The following is a 10,841-nucleotide window of genomic DNA, read 5'->3' as shown; positions in this document are numbered from 1 at the left end:
AGAAAATAATTAAACCTCTTTTAGATCCTCATTGTTAACACTCCAGTACAGAATTATTTTTAAAATTAATGAACTAGACGTGAGTGTGGTTGTCTATTCTAAAGGTTTCGTACTAAAAAGGGTAAAGATTTTGTTTCCTTGCACGTCCCATGATTGTAAACCATATGTGTGCGCCACTGGGTCCAAGTAAAAACTAATGTCGATGCATGGGTGATTCCCCTGGAGAATTGTTCATATATTACTATTATAAATATAGTCTTCCGGCAACACGGTACCTTTTTGTGTTGATCATTATTTTATCTTATTTAAGGTATACATTTACTGAGGATTATCATTTTATCCTCTTAGAGAATGCGGTATCTACAGATACTTAATCAGTTAGGCTTAGCTGTAGGAATCGAGTTTATAGTTAAGTAGGTTTTATCCGCGGCTTCGCTCGCGTTAATATCCTAAATACGTATTAAAGATCATCGACGACCACATGAAACTAATTTTTGCATCCTTCGGGAACCGCACTTTTTTCTGGATAAAAGGTACTCTGTGTCCTTTTTTGTACCCCTGACAATATGTATACAAAATTTCGTGATAGGTTTTACCCACGGCTTCGCTCTCGTTGATGTCCTAAAAACGAATTTTTTTATCCTCCGGGAACAGTATTCTTTTCTGGATAAAAGGTACTCAATGTCCTTTTTTGTATCCCTGACAATGTGTGTACAAAGTTTCATGATAATCGATTAAGTTGTTAAGGCGTAAAATGGTAACAAACAATCGCATTCATAATGTCAGAGTAATCCGTGTTTAGATGATCTAAATAGGAATTATTCTATAATTAATTTTAGTCCCTCTATTGAATATACTTGCAACACAATTAAAAAAAAAATGCAATAGTAGATCAAATATATTATTAATTGCAATTACTAAATCATTAATATTGTCCTAATAGTTTTGTAGAAACGTTTTGGAAATGCCATTTAATTTGATCGCTTCTGGTTCTAAAATCTCTCAGAGAAAAATAAAACTTAATGTAAGTTGTTTAGTTTATTTTATATTTTTTAGACGCTGAAAGAAATACTTATCAGATTAGAAATTTTATATAGTACATCATAAGTCACAGATATGATAGATAACACCTTTATTGCGTTTATGGATTAATTTTGAACTTTTTCCTTTCCTTCCTGTTTGAAGTAAACGATATCTTCTGAACTATCGGCGTCTATATTGACAAACTTGTATTTCTCAGCCATTAACGTAAACACTACCATATCGGCAACAATTAGTGCAGAAAAAAAGAAAAATTCATTAGCCTGCAAATGTACATTCAATAAACGTTTATAAAAAGGCCGAGGGATAATTGAAACTCATATTTTAATAAAGTTAAAGAATTAAAACATTCAAAAGTGCAACAGGTTGTAAAAGTAGAATAAAACACAAAGCAATCAACAGACAAAATATCATCTAGTGTTATTTGATGCTTACATACATAAGAATACTCTTTAATTTGTAATCATTGACGTCAACATCACCTTTTGAATTTCAAATTTTGCTCAAGCGACATAGAAAGAAAAATTCCGACGAAGAAATGCAGAATCTCCATGTTTGGGCCAAATTTATTACCTTATCTGTATACCTACGCCCACGGCGTGCTGATAAGGACCAATAAGTCCGAAATCACGATCAACATCTATTAGTTTCGTTAAATTACTGACGAAGAACTGAATGTTTTTTAAAACGCCATTAATGAAACGATATTTGTGTTTGATTCTACTTTTAGAAGTTGAAGAAAATGAAAGAGAAGTATAAAATTGTAGGAGTAAGAATGAAATGATTTCGTTCTTAAATATGCTAGGCATTTAATATAAATACACTAGTATACTTCATTTACATTCTCTAGCGATTGGCCCCTTCCAATGTCTCGGATGCGCGCTGGCAAAATCGTAGGTAGGGAGAAAAAAGCTCATTATACTCTCGACTCTCGTTCATTAAACATACAGTACCTGCCAAAAGTTTTGTTCAATCATGAATAGTAGTGCCAGTCGAAAACAAGCGTTAAAGCCTTTAATATGTCTTCAAATATAAATAAACATCTCGTTGATATTTTCAGTAGTAAATGGTACCAATAACAGCACTTTTGAGCAATGCAATTGTAGTGGTCAATTTTTCCGTGCAGTACTGTACGGATTATACGCTCCTCACCGGTTAAGAGTTGTCTCCTTCCTTTTCTGGCCTAGTGCTGTTCTTTTTTATTTTGCGCCGGTCAAACTGAAAGTCACATCGCTACAGAAAGTAAACGAAGTATANTACGGATTATACGCTCCTCACCGGTTAAGAGTTTGGCCGAGAGTTGTCTCCTTCCTTTTCTGGCCTAGTGCTGTTCTTTTCTACTTTGCGCCGGTCAAACTGAAGGTCACATCGCTACAGAAAGTAAACGAAGTATACATTTGTTGTTTTCTAGAAAGTTGTAATAAATAGGCAAATGTCTCTTGAAATCAATATAAATAAGAAACGAACCTGGTTGGTAAATATTTTAAATTTTGCTATAACAATTACTATCAAATTTCCCATTGCTACTGAAAGGTACCAGGCAGCTAGCGTAATAGTTTTTAGCGATTTTGGAGCCTATAATACAAAGTTATTGAATGCGATTGATTAATCTACAGTATGAAACTACCTGAGTCAAAGAAAATTCCAAGCCAGCCACCCCAAACATTATTTCAGCCATTGATACAATAAAATATTGAGGGAGAAGCCATAAAATGTTAACACTGTTAGGTGGAGACATTACGAATAAATACGAAAACTATAAAATAATATAAAGACATAAATCTAATAATATTTATACGTTTGGTATGGATTTTGTGTTTAATGTGAATAGAGGGGAACTATTTTTTTAAACATTATTTGTTTTGGGAATGTATAAATCTTTAACACTTTGTGAACAGTGAAAATACTTGACCTTACTTTGTGAAACTAATCATATAAATTAACGATTAATGGATGTATATATGTACGTATAACTGAAATAAGTGCGGCGCTTTTTTCGAGAAAAACGTATTTGAATGTACAGTCCGCCGCTGGTAAATTACACAGAGAAATACGATAACGCAACGCCGCGATCAATCAGCTAATGGTTAGAAGTGTCAGTCATTGGCAGTAGGTCAGTGTGTCACTGTAGAACGGTTGTTGTTATTACTGCTAGCAAAGTCCAGTGGCTGTCTTTTTATTGTTTGGTATCGGGAATTACCGACATAATAATGAGCCATTCAGGAAGAAAGAAAGGAAGGTGGAATCTAGAAAACAGACTTGCTTGAGTTTCCCAATTCCACAGAAGTTTTAATATTTTATGTCTTGATTTAATAGAAGACAACCCTCAAAGTAGTACCTACACGTGAAATAGCACCGAACGTTGGCTGCATATTTATCATTTGCAGCGAGTGCAAGCCTTGCTGCAAATTGATTTTTAGCCGCGAGTGGATATGTTTTGGCAGTTTCGTTTAAGAAGTTCTGATGTCAATTTCTTGTAGCATGTAGCTCTAATTTCTAAAAAATTTTATGTGTAACCAATAACTCGTTGATATTAAGCGGTAGATTGTTGTTTACTATAGGCGTTGTTTAATTTACTTTCTATCTATGTGTAACTTCTGAATTCTTATCGTAATTTGTTGTACTGAATGGTCTAGTTGTACTAGAGCCGCCAAATCACGCCCAGGACCGGCTTCGCATTGTAGCTTATTGTAGTTGACACGCTCCAAAAAGCACTGTACTTATTTCAGTTTCGTCGTGTATATTGAAAAGATAAATAAGACGAAACCTCAATAACTCCGTCCCTTTCGCGAAGCACCAACGTGTAGACACCTCCTAAAGCTAAATAAATCGTTCGGGGGTTAAGGATTAGGCCTTCGTCTGAATTGAGGGAGTAATCGTATCTAAAAGCAGCAAGCATCTTTGCTAATCGAGATTTACAATTAAGTTAAGGAAGTTCTCACATTCCTACGGGAAGCTCCATATAAGCTGATACGGACAGGTCGCTGGGAGTTTTGTTGGGGATGAAATAAATGTCCGACATCCCTCCCGCGTTTCTGATAGTCACTGTTACATTATGCAATTTTTGTGATGTATGAATGTAAGCAATCCTTTAAGTATGATAGATAAATTTTAAACTAATCCTAATTGGTTTTTGAATGAACATTGGGGATATTTTTCATACCTGACCTTTGGCCTACCGCTAATAGATTTCTCATAATCGATAGCTTCTGTTGTATAAACGGTAATTTCGTCCTCTTCATTTATTGAGATCAAAACGGTATGAACCTTAAAATCAATAATTTTTGTGAAAAATTCATTTCGTTTTTGCCAATTTATAAATTCAAAAACGATTATAACGTGTATACTTGGAGTACGTTTTTGAATACGTGTGAAACGTGGACAGTGGGCTCTGCGGAAATGGCAAGGTTAGAAGCGTTAGATATGTAGTATTATAGGAGGATGATGAGGATACAGTGGAAGAAGAAGGATAGAAATGAGAATGTATTGAAAACAATAGGAGAAAAGAGGTCATTGTGGATGTCAATAAGAAATAGACGAGTTAGATTGGTAGGACATCTTCTCAGGCATGAAGGGCTAGTTGAGGATACAGGAGTAATGTTTTTGAATTCCATGGAATGAGAACTACACTTACAAGTCAGTATTTGACTTTCCACACATTTGGAAAAAATTTTTGTACTTCCTGTTTTGAAAATAAGGGTATATTTATACCATTTTTCAAATGATATATCTATTTAGAAAGTTATTATAAAAGTATATTCAAGATTTAAAGCATCGCTCTTGTTATGACATAGGAAAACTTAAAAAGTGTTCAATCAATAACTTTGACATTTTTCAACGCTTTTTATCTTTTTGTAGAGATTTTATAAAAATAAATAAATTCTTATCTACAAAGTTCCTCTCAAAAAAAAAGCTGTTCGATTACAAAGACAAATCTCTAAACAGCAAACAGTACATCATTTGATAGCAAAAGAAATTATTTTGAAAAATTCGGCCGCTCAGGAAATTGAGTGTTCGGAACAGTAGCTCGGAAAATTAAATTTCTTTCTCAATTCGATCAGTACCTGTTGGCAGGTTGAAGTTATATAAAAATGATTCATATTCACAATAACTGTCAAATCCATCATTTAAAAAATAAAAATAGAAATTTGATCGATTGCGCGAACCTTTCATTTTTCTCTCCGGAATTTTACTTTCAAGGATACCGTTTCCCCAAGGACCTAATACCCTATACACGTTAAAAACAAATAACAGTCAGCAGTAAACAACACAAAACTTGGCAAACTATCGACAATATGAGAAGTTAGAAAGTGAGTAATATGGAAATATAGATTTTCTAAATTTATGGGGGTGGTAGTAGTGACGTAAAGTTTATTTATATATATTCCTTGCTACAACCTACATAACACAAATAATATACATGTATGTACGAGGGTGGATTGATAAGTTTCCGGCCTGACCAAGAAAAACAAGGTTTTTAAAAATTTTTTTTTTTTATTTCTCAACATAATCTCCTCCAAGGCTGATACATTTCTCATAGCGGTGTTCCAGTCTATTAATGCCATCTCTATAGACTGATTCGTCAAGCTCCTCAAAATAACCATTTACAGCTTCGATTACTTCTTCATTGTCCGCAAATCTCTTACCGCCAAGCCATTTTTTGAGATTAGGGAACAGAAAATAGTCACTCGGGGCTAGGTCTGGAGAGTAAGGAGGGTGCGGCATCAATTCAAACTTTAGATCGTTGATTTTAGCCGTCGCAACGATTGACGTGTGCGCTGGTGCGTTATCGTGATGAAACAAGATTTTTTTCTTCGCCAGATGAGGTCGTTTAATTTTCACCTCGTGGCTCAAACGTTGCAATAAGTCTGCGTAGTATTGACCAGTGATAGTATTACCCTTTGCAAGGTAATCAATGTATATAATACCTCTTGCATCCCAAAAAACAGTAGCCATAACCTTGTTCGCCGAAAAAATTGTTTTTGCCTTCTTTGGAGTTGGTTCCCCTGGTCCAATCCACTGTTTAGACTGTTCTTTGGTTTCAGGAGTGTAGTGGTGGACCCACGTTTCGTCAACGGTTACGAATCGACGCAAAAATTCGCTTGGATTACGCTTATACAATGACAAATTTGCGGTAGAAATGTTTTTTCGAATCAATTTTTGGTCGACTGTTAGCAAACGCGGCACCCATCTTGCACAGAGCTTTTCCATATGCAAATGTTGGTGCAAAATATGTTGCACACGTTCATATGACATCTTACAGGTCTCAGCTATCTCACGCACTTTCAATCTGCGGTCTCCCAGCACTATTTGATGAATTTTTTCGATCATATCTGGAGTTGTGACCTCAACGGGGCGTCCTGAGCGAGGCCCATCAGAGGTGCTCACACGACCCTTTTTAAACTCGGAAACCCACTGCTTAACGGTTGAATATGACGGGGAGGATGTCCCCAGTGTTGAGTCCATCTCTTTTTTAATTTCCTTCGGCGTTAACCCCTTCAAATAAAAGTATTTGATGACAGCACGATTTTCCTGCTTTTCCATTTTTACGAAAACCACAGAGGCGTCTTGTTCAGCGTGCTGTCAAACCTACACTAGCAAGGAGATCGGGCTGAAACTATAGCTACAAGCTATCCAAGGATGGTACTATAGAATGTCACCTCAAGGTAGGCCTAGTGGCGTCATCTCTTGGTTAGGCCGGAAACTTATCAATCCACCCTCGTATAATAGAAAAGGTCTTGAAACTTCTTCAGAACTTGTGTGATGTTTTGAATTGAGTTCTTATTTAATAAAACGTAGAATTAAAGACGGGACAACTTTAGAGATATATGTATAGGGGCCAAAGATTAGTATGATTAGATCTGCGATGATATAGCGGAAGTATTAGCATCTAGCAAGGAGGAGTTAGAAATAGGCTTAAATAAAATGGAAGCGGTATTGATAAAACAGTATTGTATATATAGGAGACGAAAAATTATAAGAAATGGCTGATTTTAGTTATCTAGAAAGTCAGATAAGTCAGGACGGAAGGAGTAGTAGGGGTATAAAGCACAGGATAGCGCAGGGTCGAGTCGCCTTCAATAATAAGAAGTTACTTCTATGCTCGCGAACGATTTATTTAGAAATTCGAAAAAGATTGTTAAAGGTGTATGTTAGGAGCGCAGCGCTGTACGGGTGCGAAACATGTACAGTGGGCGTGTTGGTAAAAGAAAAGGTTAGAAGAGGACTCCATGAAAATCAATACCTACTTAGGCATGAAGGTCTAGTCAAAGACATATTAGAGGCAGAAAGAGAAGTAGAGGTAGACCTAGATTAGATTACTGTTTCGCAAAAAGTTAAGGATATGAGATGTTCTAATTTTAAGGAAATGCGAAGATTAGCTCAGGATAGGAAGGAGTGAAGGTGCGTGTCCAACCAGTGTTATTAGGACTGACGACCTTGTGATGATGAGGGATGTAGAATTAGGAAATATATATTTTGAGGTTTTTGTGATTATAAATTATTTTTCAATTTTCCAAATAACACTTGGGTAAATACTAACCTGCTTCTCAACCGCTTCAACTTGTAATTCGTATACAGGAGAACTAAATTGAGTATAATCGCAATTTGAAGTGGTTCCGAGGGTGACATTGTAAATTTTTTCTATATGCGCAGGTAGATTTTTCAAAGACAACATTTTACCACTTGTTAAAATTTTAATAAGGTCGAAAGGACCTTCAACAATCAAATCGCACGGCAGGGTGTTTATGACATTCAGTGCAGATTGATTTTTGCCAGGCAGTGCAGGATTGCTTTTGGCCAGGGCCAATTCAACTATTCCTGCCGATGAGAACGCCATTCCAGCTCTGAAATGTTTGTAATAATAAATGATAACAATAATTCGATTTTATTGATTTACTAGTCTAATTAATTTTAACAAAAATCAAAAGCACTACGGATAATTTCACCCCCTCCTAATAAGTTTCCGTCGCGGAACCAATTTTCAATGGAATAAAGGAGCACTTTTTATAAAATAATTCGAAGTGGTCTGCATTCTGTCGAAACTGCCAGAGGCGGATCGCGATTTCGATCTTCTTGGATCTTATCAGCGCGTCGCAGACAGCTCCGACAGAACACAGACCAACTTTTACCTGCTGTCTTAACAGAGCGTTTTAGAAAATCCCACAAATGGCGCGGTAAACGCCATTTGTAGTACGATGCTACATTTTAGAATTACGTATGCTCCAACAAGGAATGAAATAATATTTGATTATGGTAACGTGCTTATCACATTGAGGTTAGCTACGCCGGGATTCGTTTCAGCAAGCAGATATTCATACATTGAAATGGACCTTGTTGGAACATACGTAATCCTAAAATGTATCATCGTACTACAGATGGCGTTTAGCGCGCCATTTCTGGTATTTCCTAACACTTTTTATGGTTAATCATTGACAAAAATGAGTAGGCAGTCTTTAAAACATAAGATTCTTATTGAGAACTTTTCCTGTTTTTAAGCTTTCCAAAATGTACAGCTTTCTACTATCTTTTACATCACCGTGCAGGATTACAAAATCATTATTGTTTTAAATTATGATTTAAAAAGCACGATTTTCGGAAATGCCAGTTTTCTGCCTGTTTTTGTGTGTTCTTTATTCTTGCGCTAACAGCTCTTCCACTTGGTCCAATATAGAAGGCTTCTTAAATAAATACAGTTTCTTTCCAAAATGTCTACCTTAGGTTTGTAGTCACGTAATCTTTAATCTTCCAAATCTTTATTATGCAAATATGAACATGATAGAATTCAATGCAAGATGCTTTCTATGTTGGACTAAGTGGGAGAGTAATTAACATAAAAATAAAAGAACACTTGTACGGTATTGACAAAAGAGACAAATAATTGGTCTTTTTTAATGAAAAGTTAGATGAAAACAATGCTGTAGCTCTGATTAGAGATGTAAAAAAGTGAAAAACTGTCCTTTTTGGAAAGAAGCCAAGAAGCTCTCACTCATGTAAATAATTAGGTGGAATTAAGTTTTATAGCCTATCTATTGATTCTTGCTAAATTATTGACAATAAAAAGAACTGCTGTAGGTTTAATACTTCAGTATAAGATTTACTGTGAAACTTATTAGGAGTTTTCTAAAATAATTATTAACGAAAATATCCGTAGTGTTTGTTTATTTTTTTTAATTCATTAGGAGTATATTTCATTAATCGTTTTAAGTAGATAGGTAAATGTAGGATTTAGATTGATTTCCTAGAAAGAAAGTATCAACTTTAAGTAACGATTTAATTATCGTATAGTTGAGCAAACGTAGATGTATAGGTCATATGGGAAAATGGAATTACAGGAATTTTGATAACGATTCTCTAATTACATTAAACCTCCAATTGCCATCCGATGGAGAGGATTATCCAAGCAATTTAATTTGCCGAGGCATGGAAATACTAATCTATCGAAAATTGGTATCAGAATAAGCACAATAGCCGGGTTGATCACTTGCATCTGGTCCGGCACTAAGTGGGATCCCAAAATTGTGGTGTCCATTTTTGACGCCTAAAAGTCACTTACGATTAATTAATTTGGCTTCCAGAAGGATAGTAACTATTCGCATTAGACATTAAACTCATTAAATTAAATAGTAGGAAGGAAGTCAGACAAGGATGCACACTTTTACCATTACTTTTTATCTATACATCGAAGACGCGATTAACATCATTAATAAAGACAGTATAACTGTAGGGGTGGGAATACAGGGGCAAAAGATTAATATGCTTAGATTTGCAGATGATATATCAGTATTAGCATCTAACAAGGAGGAGTTAGAGATAACAATAATAAAACAATTCGAAGTGGTCTGTATTCTGTCGAAACTGCCAGAGGCGGATCGCGATTTCGATCTTTTTGGATCTCATCAGCGCGTCGCAGACAGCTCCGACAGAACACAGACCAACTTTTACCTGCTGTTTTAACAGCGCGTTTTAGAAAATACCACAAATGGCGCGGTAAACGCCATCTGTAGTACGAAGCTACATTTTAGGATTACGTATGCTTCAACAAGCTCCATTTAAATATATGGATATCTACTTACTGAAACGTAATCCTAAAATGTAGCTTTGTACTACAGATGGCGTTTATCGCGCCATTTGTGGTATTTTCTAATTCGAGTTAGAGATAGTTTTAAATAAAATGGAAGCGGTATTGACAAAATAGTATTGTATGAAAATAAATAAAAGTAAAACAAAAATACAGGTATGCAAGGGAAGAAAAAGTACGGAAAACATGGACGGTGGACGCTGCGGAAAAGAAAAGGTTAAGTGTTCGAAATGTGACGAATGATGACGATACCGTGGATAGAGAAGGTTAGAAATGAAGAGATATTAGAAAGAATAGGAGAACAGAGCACTCTATGGAAGTCAATAAAAAATAGGCGAGATGGGTTGGTAGGGCACCTTCTCAGACTGACAGAAACAGGAGATAAGAGGAGATATAGGCCTAAATTAGATTACTGTTTACCAGTAGTTAAGGATGTGGGTTTTTCTAGTTTCAGGGAAATGCGAAGATTAGCTCAGGATAGGGAGGTGTGTGTCCAACTAGTCTTAAGACTGACGACCTTGTGATGTGAAAATCTTGAAATGAGAGGTGTTTATTATTGATGTTGAAACAATACTATATAATATGAAGATTGGAAAAACTTTGGCGGTTGTTGTAGAACAAACAGAATAGCTCAAAACCCCAACGCCAAAACACGACACTGTAGTTGTCCGAAGCACTTTTCGGTAACAAAGTTACCTTCTTCAGGGACTGAAGTAAACTA

The 10,841-nt window shown here is 35.7% G+C and overlaps 1 protein-coding gene and 1 long non-coding RNA gene across 4 annotated transcripts in view; one reads left to right on the top strand and one right to left on the bottom strand.

The window, feature by feature from the left end:
• The window catches only part of LOC108734030, a 141,089-nt gene that overhangs the window by 63,187 nt on the left and 67,061 nt on the right, over positions 1 to 10,841 (top strand). The window lies entirely within an intron of this gene.
• LOC108734019 (solute carrier family 15 member 1-like) overlaps positions 1,081 to 10,841 on the bottom strand; it is a 15,236-nt gene continuing 5,475 nt past the window's right edge. For 2 of the 3 annotated variants that reach the window (XM_018465399.1, XM_018465401.1), the window contains 7 exons: positions 7,583 to 7,886; positions 4,205 to 4,308; positions 3,984 to 4,130; positions 3,809 to 3,923; positions 2,669 to 2,797; positions 2,509 to 2,616; positions 1,081 to 1,304 (listed from right to left, as the gene is read on the bottom strand). In XM_018465399.1, the coding sequence (XP_018320901.1) occupies positions 1,149 to 1,304; positions 2,509 to 2,616; positions 2,669 to 2,797; positions 3,809 to 3,923; positions 3,984 to 4,130; positions 4,205 to 4,308; positions 7,583 to 7,886 (1,063 nt within the window). In that variant the 3' untranslated portion in view covers positions 1,081 to 1,148. Of the gene's footprint in view, positions 1,305 to 2,508; positions 2,617 to 2,668; positions 2,798 to 3,808; positions 3,924 to 3,983; positions 4,131 to 4,204; positions 4,309 to 7,582; positions 7,887 to 9,401; positions 9,582 to 10,841 lie in introns of those variants that run through there. The other variant, XM_018465400.1, reaches the window with a different exon arrangement.

This window comes from Agrilus planipennis, unplaced genomic scaffold, assembly GCF_000699045.2.
Source record: "Agrilus planipennis isolate EAB-ADULT unplaced genomic scaffold, Apla_2.0 scaffold8, whole genome shotgun sequence".
Taxonomy (NCBI): Eukaryota; Metazoa; Arthropoda; class Insecta; order Coleoptera; family Buprestidae; genus Agrilus; species Agrilus planipennis.
The sequence above is the reverse complement of the archived record's forward strand: the minus strand, read 5'-3'. Positions and strand labels throughout refer to the sequence as shown.